Source organism: Trichomycterus rosablanca, chromosome 11 (assembly GCF_030014385.1).
Source record: "Trichomycterus rosablanca isolate fTriRos1 chromosome 11, fTriRos1.hap1, whole genome shotgun sequence".
In the NCBI taxonomy this organism is placed as follows: Eukaryota; Metazoa; Chordata; class Actinopteri; order Siluriformes; family Trichomycteridae; genus Trichomycterus; species Trichomycterus rosablanca.
In genome coordinates, this window is record NC_085998.1 from 19143977 (window position 1) to 19166542 (window position 22566).

The window sequence follows — 22566 nt, forward strand, 5'->3', positions numbered from 1 at the left end:
ATTCTATAATAGATTGAGTTCATTTTTCTAACAAATTCTTTACACAAAATAGCTCACAATGACAAAGTGAAAGCAGGCTTTTGGACATGTGTGCTTATTTATTAAAAATCAAAATGTAAAATATATGTACACAAGTGTGCACACCCTGTGATATGACACCCAAAAGTGAGCTGAGTTGCATTTTGTTTTCACTGATACTGCTTGAGATGTTTCTACAATTTAATTGGAGTCCACCTGTGGTAAATTTAATTGATTGGCCATGATTAGGGATTGCCAAAACCTGCCTATATAAGGTCCCACAGTTGACAGAGCAAACTTCAAGCCATGGAGTCAAAGGAATTATCTGCAGACCTCAGAAACAGGATTGTGTCGAGGCATAGATCTGGAGAAGGGTACAGAAAAATTGCTGCAGCTTTATAGGTCACAAAGAGCACAGTGGTCACCATCATTCGTAAATGGTAGAAGTTTGGAACCACCAAAAATCTTTCTAGACCTGGACGCCCGGGCAAACTGAGCGATCGGGGAAGACGAGCCCTGGCCAGGGAGGTGAGCAGAAGATCAAGAGTGGCCAGACAGAAACCACTCCTTAATAAAAGGCACATGACAGCCTGCTTGGAGTTTGCCAAAAGGCACCTAGAGGACTCTCAAACCATGAGAAACAACATTCTCTGGTCTTTTTGGCCTGAATACCAAGTGTCAGGTCTGGAGGAAACCAGGCAAAGCTCATCACCAGTCTAATAATATCCCAACAGTGAAGCATGGCGGTGGCAGCATCATGATGTGGGGATGTTTTTCAGCAGTGTGACCAGGGCGACAAGTCCTGATAGAGGAAAAGATGAATGCAGCTAAGTACACTGAGATCCTTGAAGAAAGCTTGCTCCACAGCGCTCTGGACCTCAGACTGGGGCTAACCCTAACCCTACAACAAACATGCGTCCAGATGAATTGATTCAACTCAGTGGATTTGTGTACCTGGATTATTGAGCATGCATCAAGAGATATTTTCGAATAGCCTTGTCCAGACCAAAGAGGGCTGTTAGTGTAAGATATCCCTTAATTTATACTCGCTGTTGTGAAAGTCTGATTAGCAGGTACTGTAGATTAATAAGACTCTACCAAAAATAAACCTTGTTTAATATTAGCATGAAGGTACAATTGTCCATATGTTCATAGTTTAGGCAGAATGTGTTGTCATTATTGTGTGCTTGGGGCTGGACATCATGTCTAACAAGATGTATACTCTGAAGATATCTGTAAAATTAGTTGGGTGGGAACAAATGACATCACTACATTTTCTATTTAGTCACTTTCTGATGCATTTTTCCAGCGTTGTACCACCTTTTTAACGCCATCAGCAAAAAATGTTTTAAGTTGAGCATGTAGCCACTGATGCACCACTGCTTTCACATCATCACATGAAAATCTTCTTCCCCTTAAAGCTTCTTTGAGCGGTGCAAAAAGGTGGAAATCAGATGGCGCTAAATCCAGACTATAAGCTCTCTCTCAGTCTCTCAGACACAACCAATTACTCCTCCTCCCGCCCTCACCGCTTCCAATCAAAATATGAGAGTGCGGAAACGTTTTGAAGATCCCTGGTAGAAATACACTGTTAGACCAATAGTACGTGGACACTATATTATTGGCCATTGTTTTGGAATGGGATGTCCTGAGTTGCCCCTTCTGCTGTGGCTACATCAGCTTCCACTTTTTTCAAAGGCTTTCCACAAGATTTAGGAGTATGTTGGTAAATCTGTGCCCATCAGTCAAAATAACATTTGATACATATGCCTTCATGAGAACATACATAGATCAGGCACCACTGACAGGTGAAGTGAATAACACTGATTATCTCTTCATCACGGCACCTGTTAGTGGGTGGGATATATTAGGCAGCAAGTGAACATTTTATCCTCAAAGTTTATGTGTTTGAAGCAGGAAAAATGGACAAGCGTAAGGATTTGAGCGAGTTTGACAAGGGCCAAAACTGCAGCTCTTGTGGGGTGTTCCCAGTCTGCAGTGGTCAGTATCTATCAAAGCTGGTCCTAGGAAGGAACAGTGGTAACCCGGCAACAGGGTCATTGATGCTTGTGGGGAGCAGAGGCTGGCCTGTGTGTTCCGATCCAACAGACGAGAAGTTAATGCTGGTTCTGACAGAAAGGTGTCAGAATACACAGTGCATCGCAGTTTGTTGCGTATGGGGCTGCATAGCCACAGACCAGTCAGGGTGCCCATGCTGACCCCTGTGCACCGCCAAAAGTGCCAACAGTGGTCACGTGAGCATCGGAACTGGACCACGGAGCAATGGAGGAAGGTGGCCTGGTGTGATGAATCACGTTTTCTTTTACATCTTGTGGATGGCCGGGTGCATGTGCATCGCTTACCTGGGGAACACATGGCACCAGGATGTACTATGGGAAGAGGGCAAGCTGGTGGAGGCAGTGTGATGCTTTGGGCAATGTTCTGCTGGGAAACCTTGGGTCCTACCATCCATGCAAAAGGGGGACCAACACAATATTAGGAAGGTGGTCATAATGTTATGCCTGATCTGTGTATGTCTTCATAAACTACATCTATCCCAATCCATGTAACTCCGAAGGTTTTCTCCCCCACCCCTTCCACACAGAACAACAAAGCAACTGAATATTGTTTAAAATATAAGTCACATTTATTTCAGCTATCACTTCAACTTGCCATAGATTTTCTTTCTTTCATCCACTTTCTTTTTGACTAATAAAGTATTTGGCAATAGGTGTGAACCAAAGTCCTCGAGCATAACTTAAAGACAAGAACTGAGAACCTTAGCAGCCTTTCTTGTGTGTCAGAAACAGACACATACACACAACATAGCAATAAATCAATCAATCAATAAATAAATTAAACCTTTGTGCCACTGACTGACTTACATCACTTTTAAGATACCATAATGTACAAAAAGGAGGTCTGGAAAGACTCTCAGCACTATAAAAAGTTTTATTTTCTTATCTTTTACTTCTTAGCTGTCTCTTCTAGAATAAATAAAAAACAATGCACTTATCTATGCTGAGCTTTAACCGTGATGGTTGTTACACAGCCAAGGGTTAAAGGGATGAAGACAAGTAAACAGGGATTTAGAGTCAATGCTGCTCTTCCCAGTTTTTCATAAGCCCCGTGGAGGCTAGTAGACTGTAATCTAAAGAAAATGTAGTTAGCTCTTAGCAGTTTGTGTAATAAAATAACTGTCTATGCACAATGCACAATACTATAACGGTTTTCAAAGAAAAAAAAACAGAAGAAAGAAGGGATAGTAAAAATGTAGATGGTTCCAGTTTGAGAAAAGAAGCAGTGCATTTGACTGGTCCCAATGTCCAGTCTACGTCCTGGAGATGGTTCAGGCTGACGAAGGCAGTCTGTGTGATACGTGTGACACAGGCAGAGTCTGTTTCCACCGTAGTGGTGGAAAGTTGGTGAACAGCCTCACCACGGAGAAGTTGGTCCCATCAGGACTATTAGAAGAACAGGGGTCCATGTAATGCTCGATGGCAGATTATGTACAGAAGGCTGTCCACTTTTCGCTCTTACACCTACAGAAACATAAGAAGGAGAAATGTGTTATTTAAAACCATATATTCATTTACATTTTCAGCATTTAGCAGACACCTTTATCCAAAGTGACTTACAATTGAGACTATATATACTGCAAGCAATTGAGGTTTAGGAGCCTTGCGCAAGGGCCCAGCAGTGGCAACCTGGCAGATATGGGCCTTGAACCAGTGATTATACAGTTACTAATACTGTACCTTAACCGCTGAGCTACCACCGCCACACTTACAACACAAAATCACTTTAATATTTCTAACTGATACATTTAAAGTTTTAAAATATTTCAATATGTGCATTAACATACAGCATAGTGACAAATTGAAGTGAAATTGTGTCTTGTAGAAATATAACAAGATATTTACAGATCCAGTACATGATATAATTAACCAATTAACCACCTACCACATTAATTAGCATGCTAAAATTGTTTTGCATTTAGTAAAGAAGAGAAAAAAAAATTAAACTAACAGAAAATAATTTATTTACCATAATACAGGATTAGTAAAATAGTGCATATCATCGCTGTCTGATGAAAAACCACTTATCACCACTTTTAGCGTTTTCACCGTTATTGTCAGGGGAAAAAGTTTTTTTCTTTTCCTAAAAAGTTGGGTTTTTGGAGATACGTGTTTTTCATCGGACAGCGATGATATGTGAAATACATCAAAAGAACTGAAGAGGCCAGAATGGTTGGTCTGATAGTTCTGTTTTGCTGAGGGAGCATTTTGATGGCATTTGGTTAGCATGTACTCCTAAAGAAAAGTGTCACTGCAAATCAATAACCAGTTATACTCTGACTAACAATCTAATCAATACAATAAGTATTGGGAGTGGTGTTTTCTTGGATTCATAGGACGTAAGGTGTCACTTATGGGTTGATATGTATGACCCTAATTTATGGAAGATTGTGAACTGAGATAGGAGACATGAAAACTTCAAAAGAAACATCAAATACATTTTCTACAGTTGTGTCAAATTTAGACATTACACTGCCAAAGTATGTGAACACCTGACCATTATCTTTCTAAATATCCAATTCCAAAACCATGGGCAGTGACATGAAATTGCCTACCTACCTCTCCAATTTTGGAAAAACATATGACAAGATTTTAGAATGTGCTTGTGAGAATTAGTACCCATTCAGTCAAAAGAGCATTTGTGAGGGTAAGGCACTGATGTTTGATAAGGTCTCTCTGGCTTGCAATTGACATTACAAACTATAAATGTGTATAAAGAGACTGAATTTAGTAATGCTTTTACACCAAACTCATTAGATCATGTCTAAATACACATGCTTAAACTGGAAGGTGCATTTTTCAGCTGCTACAAAGTCAGCACAGTTGATGCCACAAAGTTGGCATGTAATTCATATTTATAACTGATTTTATGTTTCTGTTAGCTGTAGGTGTTAGCAACTTAATAATTATGACTGGTGTCTTCATTTTTGGTCATAAAATGTAACTTTGAAGCTTGTATTGGCCCAAAACTGTATTGATGCACTTGAATATTTCCTTAATTGTTACCTGTTTATATAAACAACTGAGAACAGCTATTTTGGTTGGTTTAAATGAATCTTAAAGCAATAAATATTTACAAAATTTATTATAAGTTAAACCTCAAATTGTAACGTTTCAAGTTAAAATTAAATATTTTGTAATAGTATGTAAGCCCATTGTCCATATAACCTCTCAGTTTATCTTCTCTCATTAGCTTTGATTTGCTGTGCTGCAGTGTGTGGGTGTGTAAAGAAGCTATTTAAAGAGTCATTACGCTAAACTAATTTACACACCAGCTTTCCTTGCTTAAATATCCATTACCTTTTGTTCACTGGCTAGGAATGCAACAAATGCATTTACCACTGACCCATGCCATCACAGCAATATGAGATAAATAAGAAATTTTGGTCAGGTCCGTACTAAAAAATATTCCTACAGTAACTTAGCTAGTAGCCTTTTTCCCATTGAAGTTGGTCGCATTAATGTCAGGCACCTGCCTTTTCTGCCACCAGTTCTGTCAAGTTCACTGCCTTTGTTCTACTTTGAAAGCTTTGGGTTGAGTAGCTGGTGTTGGGTTGAACTCTGCTTGCATCCTGTCTTTGTTCTTACCTGCATTTCTATGTGGCCTTGTGTTTTTTTTTTCTCTTCCTGGGTCAACCTGTTCAATCTTCTCCCTGCTTCAGGCTGTGGATTTTGGTTTGATTATCGTTAGATTTAGTTACTCAATTTTGGCCAATTATTATTTCAGTTTTGTAATTCAGTTATTATATGCTTTTATTTCGTGTCTCTTTAGCCACAGTATTGTTCTTTCTTGGTTAAGTATCCTGCAATTTTATTCATTTTTTATAATCACACATACAGAGGTACACACTGAGGTACCACTGTAAAGCTTAAAATTTATGTTTTTAAAATATAATACTCATTTTTATCTAATGATTACACTTTTTACCTATGATTTTATAATGTTAACATATTTTATTATATTATTATAATAAAATTATAAGCCGCTCAGGTGGCGCAGCGGTAAAGTACGCTAGTTTACCAGAGTTGGGGTTTTGAATACATCGTATCGAACCTCAGCTCTGCCTTTCCGACTAGGCTGGGCGGCAGTATGAACAACGATTGACTGTTGTTCGGGGTTGTTAGTCGGATCATAGGTCCTCATAACTGGTGCGACTGCGGCCCCTGCTGGCTGACTGATGGCGCCTGCACAGGGCTGAGGAATAATGCTGATGGGGCTGTGGCCCTCCGTGCACAGTGCCCGTCAAGTATATGAACTCGACTCGTGCAGGTGAAAAATGCAGTCTGTACTGACTGTGCGTACCGGAGGGGGCCCATGTCAGTTGAGAGGCGTCCTCAGTCAGCGGTGAAGGGTCGAACCAGTATAGAGAACGCATTCAGTGTAATTGGACACGATTAGACTAGGGATAAAAATTGGGGAAAAAAAAATATATATAAAATATAATAAAATTATACATTATATACATTATAATTTTATAAACTTTACTTTAAATCATATTGTCCACAATGTGGACGAAATATGTGACCAAGAAAGTATGACGACACCTGGCCATAATTTTGAAAAAAATCCTATTTCCCATTGTGTGTGTGTGTGTAAGGAACTAAAAGATATGAACGATTGTCTTTAATCTTGTATTCTAGCTGGGGTATATGAGGTCCCAAACAGTAGTGTATAAATTATGGTTGTTAATATCAATATATATACATTGTTAATTTGCAGTTTTCATAAGAGTCATTACAAGCCAATTATTGTCTGTGTAGGAGCCCATTCTGTCGGTAGCACGAGTTTAAGATGTCAGCTCTTGTGTGCTAGCGTGTTTTACCGCTGTGCCACCCGAGCACCCCAGTAAAGTTTTAAGTGGCATTTGTGAATGTAACTCTGTACTATAGTGCCTGACAAAGGTTTGCCAATGTAATCCCTTTCCCATGTGGTTATATCAGCTATTGATAAATGACGGTTCTTGATGTAGTACTGTCTGAGGGATCAGAGATCATGCCTTTGACCTTTATGCACTGAAATTTCCTCAAGATTGCTTAAATTGTTTAATGATACAGTATTATGCACTGTAGAGGGATAAATTTGCAAATCCCTTTGAATCTTTCGTTGGGAAGCACTGTGTTTAAACGCATTTTAAATGCATCCAGGGTGTTACTGTGTGCCTTGTACCCAATAGAAAAGCTGGGATAGGCTCCAGCACCCCCCCCCCCCCCATACCCCCCCGCAACTCTAATTGGAAAAGCTGTTAAAAAAGTGAGTGAGTGCATGAGAGTTTTTAAACTCAGGCTTTTTTTTTTTTACCTCATTACTAGCCCTAATGTACCCCTGTTCCAGAGTACATGATTAAAGGCAATATATTTTCAGATGTTTTAGTTTGTTTCTGAATAGTGTTGAGGGTACAGCTGACTCTTTTACACACACACACACACACACACACACACACACACACACACACACACACACACACACACACACCTTTACAAAATTTCCCACCTTTATCTCCCTCTCTGGTTAATTTGGTTAAAAACCTAACTAAACAACAACACTGCAGTCACTGGAACCACAATGAACAAGGCAGTAAAGTCCATGTCAACAGAACACAAGGGTTTAAAATAGTACTAGACTCAGTGTAGTAAAACCCAAATTTTAGGACATATTTTCCTGCCTTTCAGGAACTTGTTTTAACCCTTTGATGCACAACCTGGGTCAAAAGTGACCCAACTGAGTTTTTATTTTCTATATCTTTGCAATAAATTAATTTCGTCATTCAAGCTTCCATGAATTTTTTCAATTAACTTGTTTTTGATCATCACAAATCCTTATTTCAGTTTTATATTTTTTGCTTTTTTAATAAAAATAATTTTTGTATCACTACCCTTCTAATGCACAACATGGGTCAAAAATGACCCTTATGTATTTACTATGGAATTTGACAGAAACTACTGACATTTGTAAGTGTTTGTAGTCAAAAACATATTTACTGATCTTTTGAAAGACAACCAAAGATTAGGCTCTTGAATCTTGAATATGTCCAATACTATTTGCTTGCTAGCTGTTTACATATTCTAGTATAGATAGCTTTTATTAGCCAAGACAGCAAATACATGAATAACTGAAAAATGTGCATATGAAAATATTCTTGAATGGATGAATATGGGTCATTTTTGACCCATGTTGTGCAATAGATGGGGTTTGCTTAGCTTGTGCATCAAAGGGTTAAGAATGTAATGAAATACATTTTATATTTTTTATACCTAGAATGTTTAAATATGTTATTTAAATACAAATTTGCCAGCACTGTGAACCAAAAGCTATTCTTTGAAAGTTGAATCACACCTGAAGAGGTAAGCACTCTGATTTGAGAGCTGGCTGCTCCTTCACCTCCTTCACTGATTGCACATACTTCAATGATGTAAGTGCCTCCTTCAGGAAGCGTAAGTACAGCGGCAGAGTTCGGGGTTCTCATGACCTGACTGTGACCTCGTCCTTCCTGGCGCAATAATACCTGAAAGAGGTAAAGTTAAAACCATAAAACAATGACCCTCACTGAGGCTGCAGTGTGTTTTCTGACTAATCGTTTGAAACATCATTCATTTGTTCTCATGTTCATTATAAGGGTGTGTTGAACTCGCCTTATAGCCAATAACATCAGACTCATTGTCTTTGGCTTTTACTGGATCCCAGGATAGTGACACATTGTTGCCTTCCTGAATCCACATTACATTGCTTGGTGGTTGGCTGGGAGCTGGATGGAAAGATAAGACAAATAGACAGACAGAGAGAGAGAGAGAGAGAGAGAGAGAGAGAGAGAGTGAAGGGAGAGAGAAATAGAAACAGAGAGCATTTTTTTACATTTTCCTCCCAATCTAGTCATATTCAGTTACCCCATTGCATTATGATTCTTCTCTACTGATGTTGATCTCCCCCCTGACTGAGGAGAGCCGAGACTGACACACGCCCCCTCCGGCATGTGTGCAGTAGCCGACTGCATCTTTTCATCTGCACAAGGCGAGAGTTCATATGCAGATCAGCTTTGTGTACGGAGAGGCACACCCTGATCAACGCATTATCCTTTGTCTCTGCACAGGCGCCATCAATCAGCCAGCAGAGGTCTTGTCCGACACCCGCCTTGAATAAACAGCAAGCCATTGTTCATGTAGGTGCTCAGCAGAGTGCTGTGTTCGAAATCCCAGCTCTGGTGTGCTAGCGTGTTTTACCGCTGCGCCACATGAGCACCGAAAGCATTTTTAAATACAGCCTTTACAAACCCCATTTCCGAAAAAGTTGGGACAGTTTGTAAAATGCACTAAAAAGAAGAATCTATGACTTGTTCATTGTTTTAAATCTACACCGATTAGGCATAACATTATGACCAATATCCTAATATTCTGTTGGTCCCCCTTTTGCAGCCCCATGCACAACAAACTGTGATGCACTGTGTATTCTGACACCTTTTTATCAGAACCAGCATTAACTTCTTGAGCAATTTGAGCTACAGTAGCTCGTCTGTTGGATAGGACCACACGGGCCAGCCTTCGCTCCCCACGTGCATCAATGAGCCTTGGCAGCGACCCTGTCGCCGGTTTACCACTGTTCCTTCCTTGGACCACTTTTGATAGATACTGACCACTGCAGACTAGGAACACCCCAAAAGAGCTGCAGTTGGGAAAATGCTCTGACCCAGTCGTCTAGCCGTTACAATTTGGCCCTTGTCAAACTCACTCAAATCCTTACGCTTGCTCATTTTTCCTGCTTCTAACACATCAACTGAGGATAAAATGTTCACTTGCTGCCTAATATACCCCACCCACTAACAGGTGCCGTGATGAAGAGATAATAATCACTTATTGTTATTCACTTCACCTGTCAGTGATCATAATGTTATGACTTGTCGGTGTATATTTAACTGATAAAAATAATTTTCAATATTTGCATTTGGCAGAGAGAACTTGACGTCCATTTACTTCCAGATTCATCTTTAACATTTGTAGAATGTTGGCATTTTCTTGCAAGGTGAAAGAAAACTTGGATAGCCATAAGAAAACCCACAAAGACAATCTCTAACTAAGAACAAACTGGGACACATGAAGCTGTGCAGCACCACCTCACCTGCTGCCCCACTGTGCAGCCTTAACTCAATTCTATTCAATTTAACCCAATCCAATTCAATCCAACCCAGCCCAATCTAATTTGTGTTTTCAGAGCCAACAGACATGGTGGATTGTTACTCACGGTTCTTCCTTGTTCTTGCTTTGATGGCGGTACTTGGCGGGCCCTGTCCTATGCTGTTAAATCCTTTTACTGTGATTAGGTATGGCATGTTCCCCTCCAATCCGGAAAGCAGCATTGCTGTCTCATTTCCAATTGTTTTCTTCTTCTTTGCTGCGTCCTCTGGCTCTGTTTCTTTCCAGTAGTTTACCTGTTCAGAGATAAAAAAGCACTCTTCTTAATACTTGATTTACACCGATAAGGCATAACATTATGACCACTGACAGGTGAATTGAATAACACTGATTATCTCTTCATCACGGCAGCTGTTAGTGGGTGGGATATTAGGCGGCAAGTTATTAGGCATTTTATCCTCAAAGTTAATGTGTTAGAAGCAGGAAAAATGGGCAAGCGTAAGGATTTGAGCGAGTTTGACAAGGGCCAAATTGTGATGGCCAGACGACTGGGTCAGAGCATCTCCAAAACTGCAGCTCTTGTGGGGTGTTCACGGTCTGCAGTGGTCATTATCTATCAAAAGTGGTAAACCGGCGAAAGGGTCATGGGCGGCCAAGGCTCATTGATGCACGTGGGGAACGAAGGCTGGCCCGTGTGGTCTGATCCAACAGACGAGCTACTGTAGCTCAAATTGCTACCATCCATGCAGATGTTACTTTGACAGGTACCACCTACCTAAGCATTGTTACTGACCATGTACACCCTTTTAATGGAAACGATATTCCCTGATGGCTGTGGCCTCTTTCAGCAGGATAATGCGCCCTGCCACAAAGCAAAATGGTTCAGGAATGGTTTGAGGAGCACAACGACGAGTTTGAGGTGTTGACTTGGCCTCCAAACTCCCCAGATCTCAATCCAATCAAGCATCTGTGGGATGTGCTGGACAATCAAGTCCGATCCATGGAGGCCCCACCTCGCAACTTACAGGAGTTAAGGGATCTGCTGCTAACATCTTGGTGCCAGATACCACAGCACACCTTCAGGGGTCTAGTGGAGTCCATGTCTCGATGGGTCAGGGCTGTTTTGACAGCAAAAGAGGGACCAACACAATATTAGGAAGGTGGTCATAATGTAATGCCTGATCGTGTATTTAAAGGAAGAGTGAGAAAGCATTGGCATGCTGATGAGCATCTGTTAAAATCCCAAAACGAGTCTGCTAGTGTTGTCTACTATTACAATATCTGATTTAAATAACTCGTGCATTTTACACGAACAGCATGTTAACCGAATATGTAATATCCTGTGGTGATAAAAGGCAATAATTTCTGTTTTTCATCACATAATGGTGCTGCTGTCCTTTCTATTAAATAATCTTTCTTTATTCAGATCACAAAAAGCTGACATGGGTATTGGGAGTCTACTATTAAAAGTCATTTAAAATGTGGACTAAATGTGCAAAGTTAAAATCTTACATTCAAGTGATTATGACTCAAATACATCATTTTTGCATTGTCTTTCTTTGTATATATTCAATTCCCTTTCTTATAGGTCATTATACAAGGGTTCTTCAAAAAGTTTCCACACTTTCTTTAAACTCTATTTATTAAGAATTTCAAAAACAAATGACATCACTTTTCTACATAGTCATTTTCCGATGTATTTTTCCAGCGTCGTAGCACCTTTTTAATGCCATCAGCAAAAATTTTTTTTGGTTGAGCGTGTAGCCACTGATGCACCACTGCTTTCACATCATCATCACATGAAAATCTTCTTCCCCTTAAAGCTACTTCGAGTGTCCAAAAAGGTGAAAATCAGATGGCGCTAAATTCGGACTATAAGCTCTCTGGTACCCCATTTTCGACGTGGATCTGGCTCTGTTCCGATTCACGAACTTGATTTTGAACAGTGTTTCCACCGGAAAAAAGAGGTTCCAGACAGCAAACTTGTGTTCCAATCTGGCACCCCAGAATACTTGTTTTTTCAGTGCGAACCGTGACGTCATCTGTCACAGTGTAGAGGTTTGGGTGCTTTCACATGAGAAGCTGCTAAACGCGATTGTGCTGCACTTTCATCTTTTAAAGTTCACCTGATTAAATTTTGAGCCAGTTTGCTGCTGATATTCCCTGATATTTTCAAAGAGATGAACTGTGTGATATGACATGGTTAAAGGGACCCGGACAGTACAAACAACCCTTAACGTAAAAAAATAAAGCATAACGTGGCTTGTTGTACTAAAACAATGGCCGATGAATTTGGGCAGTGCAGAGCACTTATAACCAGTAATAACGGAGAGAAATTGAATGTTTCTGTGTCGTACTTTTAGTACATCAAGCCACGTTACGCTTTATAACATAAAGCTTTTTCTACTTTCCAGAGAAGCGGATTCAGAACCCCGATCTGCATAAACACCTACGTCTTCTTATTAGCAATAGTTAAACAATGCTTTTTGCAACATCTGTAACAACAGCACAAATGCTCGCACATAATCTACATGCTCCGCCATCACATCACTACACTCTGTACTTTTGTTGTGTAACGCCCACTGTTGATAATGCATGCCTGGTTCCCAAAAACTGGTGGAAAAGCGGGTCGGTTCTCTCCAAAATACCAGGGTTTGAAGAAACCTGAACAGAACCGGTTCAAGAACCAGAGCTCTTTTGGTGGAAAAGCACTATCAGTCTCTCAGACACGACCAATTACTACTCCTCTTGTCCTCACTGCTTTCAACGAAAATATAAAAGTGCAGAAACTTTTTGAAGATCCATTGTAGAAGACTTATAGATGGTTCCAAATTTGTGGCAAAATCTTTCAGACAGCCATAAAACATACAGAGAATCGCATTATTTGGCCTGCTTCTCAACCAGACTATAGGAGTCAGGTGATTACTCATCAGGTTTTCCCATTCACATACTGTTATGTGCCCTACCAGGCTGGTGGCAAAGCTGAGGCTCAACACTTTAGCTGGCATATTAGATAAAATGTATATATTTAAAATGAACTCTTAACCTAGTCCTATTATCCTACTTTTCTCTTTGTTTCTCACCTCATATCCTTGGGGTATTCCGGGCCCAGGTTTGGGAGCCTTCCACATCACCTTGATTTCAGAAAAGGACATTGCTGATGCTTTCACTTCAGTGGGGGCCTCCCGTGGCTCTACATTTAAAAGCAGTGACATGACAGATACTCACTGAGAAACATTTGTCAAACACAGCACTATATGTTATAAGAAAAAGTAAAACATCCCTTCATTTGGCTTATTGATTAAACTTTTGGTGGCAAAACTTTAACTTCCCCCTTTTTTCTATTTATTTATGCATTTCCTCCATTTTTCTCCCAATTTAGCATAGCCAATTAGTCCTCCGCTGCTGAAGATCCTGATTGCATTTGAGGAGGGTATATTTGCCTGCTCCACACCCCCTCCAACGCGTGCGCAGTCCCTCGACCCCTTCTTTTTCACCTGTGCCTCGGTGGATACTCACATGAGGTTCCTCCACTTCTGCAAAGGCGCCTCGGGCTGCTAACCAGGGTCCTTGCACAGCATTTGAAGACCCCACTCACTTTATTAGTCCGGTCTTTTTCCGACCCGGGAGACTCGATGGCCAATTTTGTCTGTTGCAATCACTGTACCATCAATTTGGCCTTTGAAAAAAGGCGATAAATATATAATTTGGCAAGTTTGGTGTGGAGGAACATTAGTGGTCCATTCAGAACATTGACCTCAACCCAATTGTTGATCGAGAGCCTTCCCATCAGTGTCTGGTCTCACTAATGCTTTTTTTTTTATATGAAAAGGCATTTCTACAAATTCTGCAGTATAGTTTTCAAAGAAGAATGAAAGCTATTACAGCCACACAGGGAGGGTTTCAGATGTCTTCATATATATATGATTCTTTCGTTTTATTACTATGTACAGTCAGCAATAGTAGTACATTTTACACTTTATTCAAAACATAAACATAATGCACAAGTCTAACAAATACCCTCTCTTACCCCCTTCAGCAGAGAACACAGTCACGACTTTGCTGAAAGGTCCATCTCCTTTATTGTTGTAAACTCCCACCTTCACTTCAAAAGGCGTGAGGGGAGGGAACGTCTCATCTCTGTACTTATAGGTGGTCGAGTCTGCAGATGTTACCATCTTTTCCTTCCACCCTCGAGTCCCATTGGCGCGAAAAGCCACAATGTAGCCAAACCCTTCACCATTCTGAAACTCTTCTGAAACAGGCTGAAAAAGGAAAAAATAAAGCAAGATAAATTATACATTGCTTTGCTTTTTCAAAGAAATGAAGGCTTAATCTAAATAACCAATTAAACAGCTTTTTATAGATTAAAAGTACCAGTCTGAATGGATTTGACACACACATAAACACAAACTACTAAAGTGCCAGTAGCAGCCCCTGGTGGGACAACTTCCACCTGTTAATTCAGATTGAACGTGTGAGTAAAGGAATTCATGGTATCATATGTACAGACGCCCAGGGTTGAGGAAGAAAGACAGATTAAAAAAAAACCTTACAGTTTGAACCAGAATGCTCATCTTATTTCTGGCCACCTTGATACTAAATAGTATAGGTGAAGCTTTATCGCTGGTGTTTGAAAGCATAAAAAGCTTTAAAAACAATGCCAAATTAGTACCAAATAGTCTAACTACATGGAACAGCAGTATGTGATTTGGGACAAACACAAGACAAACAAGACGTTGATTTAATTAAATTGTAATTTAATTGTATTTGGCATTTAATTGTACTTAGTAAAAACATATATTGAGCATGTTTGATAACTGGTATATTATTTCATTTTTAAAGATCACCATATTCAACATATTAATGGCATAATTTTATTAAAATGTTAGTCTATTTTCTTCCCTTTTTCTCCAGATTTTTAGCACGTCCAATTTTTTACCCAATTGCGTTACACTTCCGCTTTACCTGTTGCTGACCCCTTCCCCCGATCAACAACAGCAAACTGACACACGTCCCCTCCGAGATGTGTGCAGTAGCCGACTGCATCTTTTCACCTGCACGAGGCGAGTTCATATGTAAATCAGCTTTGTGTATGGAGAGCCACACCCTAATCAGCATTATTCCCCAACTCTGTGCAGATGTCATCAATCAGCCAGCAGAGGCATCAATCCCAGCTCCGGCTGACCCACACTATGAACAACAGACAAACATCCCAGCTCTGGTGTGCCAGCGTATTTTATGGCTATAAACTTTTTTTAAGATAGCGGTGTAATGTATCTTCATGCACCAACACAGCACAGTAGCTGTAACCAGTGAGGTTTGAGAGAAATTTGGCAGCCTATTTATAGCACATTGCTTTGGTACATTAAACTAATTGTTTTAGAACGTTCCACAAATAATTAAATACAGCCAGTTTTCCTGGCATTTATTTAATAGGCAGATAGTAAAATCCTACTGTTAAAAGCTTTTTGATGGATTTCAAATGTCTGGAGTACAGCAAAAAAATTCAATAAAATTATGAATAAAATTAGGAAATAATCTGATATGTTTTAAAGTAACAATTTTATATAAATCTTACAGTTGATTTGTTTGTTTGTTTATTAGGATTTTAATGTCATGTTTTACACTTTGGTTACATTCATGACAGGAGCGGTAGTTACACACTACACAAGGTTCATCAGTTCACAAGTTTATATTGAACACAGTCATGGACAATTTTGTATCTCCACTTCACCTCACTTGCATGTCTTTGGACTGTGGAAGGAAACCGGAGCACCCGGAGGAATCCCACGCGAACACGTGGTGAACATGCAAACTCCACACAGAAAGGACCTGGACCGCCCCACCTGGGGATCAAACCCAGGATCTTCTTGCTGTGAGGCGACAGTGCTACCCACTTACCCACTGTGCCACCCTCTTACAGTTGGTAAATGCATTGTCTTATACTAAGTCAAGGTTCAACACTGCCAAAAAATGCATCACTGAATTATCCAAAGACTTAAAAGCAATATTCCTTAATGAGCGATTGCAAGGCTTAAAGGTACTTTATTGTATGCAATACATCAATAATAAATTTTTTGTACAATTTAAAGAAATCTCAAATTTGCATAGACAGAAAATAAATAAGTACAAACCACATTCTGCAGGTTACAAAAATGCATGCATAATCAGACAGGATTTTAAAAAAGCTAAACCTCAGCATTCCAGGTGTCTTCACAGATGTGAAAGTTACCCATGCCAAAGGTGGAGTTGTCAAAGCACAGAAAATGTTTCCACTTTAGATTTACTTTCAATAAACAGAAGCCCTGATAAGTTGGCTGTGCTTCTGTATGTTGTGGATAATGTATATAGCTTCCACGTTTGTGCAGTTCAAGTTGCATTTGTAGTTGCACCAGTGAACGGTGTACACAATTTTACAAACTTCCCAGTATAACACTGCCCGTCCCATCTTTTTCTGAAATGTGTTAAAGGCATCAAATCAGGAACTGTTTGTTTGTTTATTAGGATTTTAACATTATGTCTTACAATTTGGGTACATTCATGACAGGAACAGCAGTTACTCACCACACAAGGTCCATCAGTTCACATCGAACACAGTCATGAACAATTTAGTATCTCCAATTCACCTCACTTGCATGTCTTTGGACTGTGGGAGGAAACCAGAGCACCAGGAGGAAACCCACACTGACACAGGGAGAACATGCAAACTCCACACAGAAAGGACCCGGACCGCCCCACCTAGGCATCGAACCCAGGACCTTCTTGCAGTGAGGCGACAGTGCTACCCACTTAGCCACCGTGCCGCCCCAAATTAGGAATGATCATATTTACAAATATCAATAGAGTGTATTGATGCAGTGAGGAAGGTCATGCTGATGCTGGTGTCACAGAGGAAGATGGTAATGGAGCTCTGTGCTGATCTGCTTGTGAGTTTGAGAGTAAAAAATAGTGAACATTAAAAGAAAAGAACTGACTGGTGTTGTTGGGTATCCAAGTACTGATCACATTCATGAAGAGCGATCAAATCTTGCTTTTTCTTAACTGCTTGCTAACTGATAAGTGTTCTCGGGTACCCAAGAGCCTCAGTTAGTTGTCAGATGGTAAGCTCGGGCTAAAGAGAGCTAGACTCAATCGCTTTAGGAGATTGATTTTGTTTCTATTTTTCCCTCCTAGAAAGCCACTAGTTTGTATTTGGTTTAGTTTTGATTTGGTTCATTTACTCCACTTGGGTGCTAATTATCCAATTGGTGAGCACATTGACACGTTTTTGCACTACCCTCTTGAGAAAAGAGTGTTTTGTTAGCAAAAAAGGAACGGCCAGGAAATTAGGAGAATTAAGTGATGGATAAAAATACTTTTAAATTCCCAGTGGGTACCATTTTATGGAGAAAGGATATTCATTGTTATTGGAAGGCAGTCTCCTTGACTGCCTGCACAAGTGATAGCCTAATGATGATCTGTCCCTAATTTACAATGTTATAAGCAAAAATGAAGATAATCAAAATACCATCTCAGCAGTAATGTATTGCAGGAATTTGCAATATACAGTAGATACTAATTAATTATACAGGCTCCCAATTAGCAATGCAAATTATTTTAAACATAAACCCAAGTCTGTAATTTGAGGGCCAAATTGTGATGGCTAGAAGACTGGGTCAGAGCATCTCCAAAACTGCAGCTCTTGTGGGGTGTTCCCGGTGTGCAGTGGTCAGTATCTATCAAAAGTGGTCCAAGGAAGGAACAGTGGTAAACTGGCGACAGGGTCATGGGTGGCCAAAGCTCACTGATGCACGTGGGCAGTGAAGGCTGGCTTGTGTGGTCCGATCCAACAGACGAGCTACTGTAGCTCAAATTGTAGAAGTTAATGCTGGTTCTGATAGAAAGGTGTCAGAATACACAGTGCATCACAGTTTGTTGTATATGGGGCTGCATAGTCGCAGACCAGTCAGGGTGCCCATGTTCACTGCCAAAAGTGGGCAACAATGGGCATGTGAGCATCGAAACTGGACCACGGAGCAATGGAAGAAGGTGACCTGGTCTGATGAATCATATTTTCTTTTACATCACGTGGATGGCCGGGTGCGTGTGTGTCGCTTACCCAGGGAACACGTGGCACCAGGATGCACCATGGGAAGAAGGCAAGCCGGCGGAGGCGGTGTGATGCTTTGGGCAATGTTCTGCTGGGAAACCTTGGGTCCTGCCATCCATGTGGACATTACTTTGACACGTACCATCTACCTAAGCATTGTTGCAGATCATGTACACCCTTACATGGAAACGGTATTCCCTGATGGCTGTGGCCTCTTTCAGCAGGATAATGCGCCCTGCCACAAAGCAAAAATGCTTCAGGAATGGTTTGAGGAGCACAACAACGAGTTTGAGGTGTTGACTTGGCCTCCAAATTCCCCAGATCTCAATCCAATCAAGCATCTGTGGGATGTGCTGGACAAACAAAACCCGATCCCTGGAGGTCCCACCTCACAACTTACAGGAGTTAAAGGATCTGCTGCTGACATCTTGGTGCCAGAAACCGCAGGTCAGGGCTGTTTTGCCAGCAAAAGGGGGACCAACACAATATTAGGAAGGTCGTCATAATGTTATGCCTCATCGGTGTATACACATCATAAATCGCAAATAAATGTCAGTGAGTTAACTTAAATTAGTATACTTAAGATTTTCATTTGTAATAAAACAAATCAGTTGTGAATGTCAAGCTCTTTGGTGACAAGCCATAATTCATCAATAAAATATGCACAAACTCAATATGTGAGTAAACCACAGGGGATCTGATCACTATTTGTATAAAAGTTCCAGCACAAATCTTAGTCATTCGATTACTGTCTGTAATGCAATGGAAGCAACACTATAAATGAAAGAATCTATAAACAGTGACTTGAAAAGATGAGAGGGAAGTGCTTTGTATCAGCTGGAGGTCCACTCCCGCTGGAAACCATCTGTGAAAGAGCATTATAATTACCCACACTTGCAGTTAAACTAGATTGCCTGTCCAGCTTACTGATTACAGTGAAACAACTGGTCTTGTAAAGACAAAACATCACTATAATGACCACATATAAAATATAGGGACAGTAAAAACCTTAATCTATTTAATGAGTCGTGGGCAGTAATGAGCAAAGCTTTTGAAATCTTATCATTACACAGATTCTTTGAAACTTTGAATTAATAAATGTGGTCTGATTTTAATTACAGTCATATTAAAAAACAGACATTCTGTCTAACTCAGTATCATAGATACCCCATATAGTAAAAACTATGTGAATATTCACAAGGAAAAGAATAGGACTACTAGTATATTACTACTATACACCAATCAAGCATAACATTATGACAACCTCCTTGTTTCTACACTCACTGTCCATTTTATCAGCTCCACTTACCATATAGAAGCACTTTGTTGTTCTACAATTACTGACTGTAGTCCATCTGTTTTTTTACATACTTTTTTAGCCTTCTTTCACTCTGTTCTTCAATGGACCACCACAGAGCAGGTATTATTTAGAAGATGACCAACTCAAACAGCAGCAATAGATGAGTGATCATCTCTGACTTTACATCTACAAGGTAGACCAACTAGGTAGGAGTGTCTAATAGAGTGGACAATGAGTGGACACGGTATTTAAAAACTCTGTGTCTGATCCACTCATACCAGCACAACACACACTAACACACCACCACCATGTCAGCGTCACTGCAATGCTGAGAATGACCCACCACCCAAATAATACCTGCTCTGTAGTGGTCCTGGGAGAGTCCTGACCATTGAAGAACAGCATGAAAGGGGGCTAACAAAGCATGCAGAGAAATAGATGGACTACACTCAGTAACTGTAGAACAAAGTGCTTCTATATGGTAAGTGGAGCTGATAAAATGGACAGTGTGTGTAGAAACCAGGAGGTGGTTTTAATGTTATGGCTGACCAGTGAATACTTTAAATGTTAAAGACTGTACCCCTGTGCACTGCTTGGTCAGGGACGTAGCAGGCCGGTTCCTCAGGGAAAAACTGGGAGCATGACTGGAATTCCCTGTACATGGCACCAAACCACTGCAGGGCTTTGGTCACCTGTCCCACAGACATAGCGCATCATGTCTGTGTAGACACCCAGCCAGCCAATAGCACTGCTGAGAATCGAACCGGGATCTCAGCGTTAGTGAGCTAGAGTAATAGGCCGCTGTGCCAGCCGAGCCAAGTTGTGTGTACAACAATACGTTTTATACAACATGCAAGACTAAAGCAGAAATCCAGTACATGGACCCTTACTGAATATCCCCTCCCCAATACCCCTCTCCCCAATCAGCAGACATCAGAGTGTCATGTATCCAGCCTGTATGTGCTCCTGGAGTGCTTCTAAGTGCCACACCCCTCTCTCCGGGAACACTCTCAGTCTCCAGCCAATGCCCCTTTTTTGATTGGTCCCCTGCTAATTACCCACAGATATATAAGGAGGCAGCTCACTGGGAACTATTTTGGTTTATTTTGGTCATGTCGGTCTGTGCATAGGTCAGGTTTGTTTGATTTGTATTGGACTGATTCCGCCCCTCTTGTCTTGTCCTCGCCCTAAAACATTACACAGAGGCCATCTAAAACTGCCATGCATTTAAAGACACGAAATGCAACATAGGAGATAAAATTGAATGGGTTCCAGAGAATTAACTGTGGGTGAAATTTAATAAATGACAAACACCTGTACTCTTTATTTGGCATAATTTGAGTATGTTGCACATGCTTTACTATAATTTTGTCCCCTTATTTTTGCTCAGGTATTTCTGCCCAAAGACAGAAGCCCAAAATGTACTTTTCCATAGAGTAATAGAAATATAGTGTACAGCAGCATATCACACTAAACTCCATTAGGATTGATGCTATTAATTCTCTCCAGTGTTCCTCTGAAATGAATAATCTTCCATCATGGTGACACATTCAGAGCTGGTTGGTGCTTTCTACTCCTTAAAACATCTCCTAAAAACTGATTGCAAATGGCAAGGAACATGTGCATCTTAAGAGCCATGAAAAATAAATAGGCCATAGAAAAAAAATATAAAAGGAAGTCTGGGGGTGTTTCTAATGGCAAATTCTCACAATCTATGCATACTTCAATAAGGTGGACTTGAAGGGTCTGTTTAGTCATTCATCCTGTTTAATAAGCAAAGCTGTGCCTGAACAGGCAGTTCTCCAGTAAATAAGTCAACAGTATTGTAGAGAAATTGCTGGAACTACTCGAGGCCTTGTGGGCAGTTGCCTAGGTCATAATAGAATCTGCCACAAGCAATTCATTTTTAAATAAGAAAAAAAGATCATTCATCTGTTTTTCAGATCATGTTAAGTGTGTTTACATGCACAAAAATAATTGAATTATTTTCATATTTTGACAGTATCTGACATTGAAGTGGTTACATAAAACACATATGGGGTGTGTTCGAAAACCTAGTGAGCTCTCTACATAGACAGCATTTTACATCATCCTACGCGCTCCCGAGAAGTAGGCTGTTCGAATTCCTAGATGCCTTAAAATGCTCCCTCCTTAGGCACCTTAAATCTAAACGGTATTTTGACAGAATAATGAGGGAGCATCCAATGCTGCCTTAGCGGTGAAGGCAATCCCAGCATTCAGTGTGGCACAACTTTTCTCACAAAAAAATAAAAAATATGGCGGGCGGTGCGGAGAAACGTAAATAAATTATTATTGATTTTTAATTTGTATAAACTTGCTCAAGTGTCATTTATTGGCAAATTCGGGCTTGTCAGCGAATTAAACCGTTTTTGGTACATGGAGGGAGATGTTAGTTCACATGCTAGCACGTCGTGCCACCCCATCCTATTGGTTTGAAAGGCATGAGACTAACTGTGTTAGCTTAGTAAGCAAAAACTGATGAAATCACTGTCGAACAAGTGTGTTTGAATAACCTGACTTAAGTCGATGACTTATTAGAATCCTCTCTACTTAGGCAGCTGCCTATGTAGGCAGTAAGGCAGCAAGGCAGCTCACTAGGTCACTAGACCCATGGACTAAGGCTATTACAGACTTTTATATTTCAGATAAAACCACTTAAATTTTACTTTTTACTGCTTAAGGCCGCTGGCACCATAAACAAAGTAAATCAACAGTGACGTCATAATTATACTGAATACCAAGTTAAGATGTCCAATTATCAACCTGCAAACTAAGTATTTATACAAATGACAAAAATTTATTCTGTTCTGATAAATTACAGTGCTATAAAAATGTATTTGTATAATTGTTTAAGAGCTTAAAACAAGATTCAATGTAAGACAAAGGAAACTTTTATAACAGTTACAACAGTTATAAAATAATCATTTAATTTCAGA

General features: G+C 40.2%; 1 protein-coding gene across 1 annotated transcript in view; it reads right to left on the reverse strand.

Moving 5' to 3' along the window:
* Positions 1–2664: 2664 nt before the first annotated feature.
* The window catches only part of cntn5 (contactin 5), a 221663-nt gene continuing 201761 nt past the window's right edge, over positions 2665–22566 (reverse strand). The window contains exons 18-23 of the mRNA XM_063005082.1: positions 14248–14482; positions 13301–13410; positions 10327–10513; positions 8727–8839; positions 8431–8599; positions 2665–3560 (exon numbers count right to left, since the gene is read on the reverse strand). Of these exons, the coding sequence (XP_062861152.1) occupies positions 3454–3560; positions 8431–8599; positions 8727–8839; positions 10327–10513; positions 13301–13410; positions 14248–14482 (921 nt within the window). The 3' untranslated portion in view covers positions 2665–3453. The remainder of the gene's footprint in view (positions 3561–8430; positions 8600–8726; positions 8840–10326; positions 10514–13300; positions 13411–14247; positions 14483–22566) is intronic.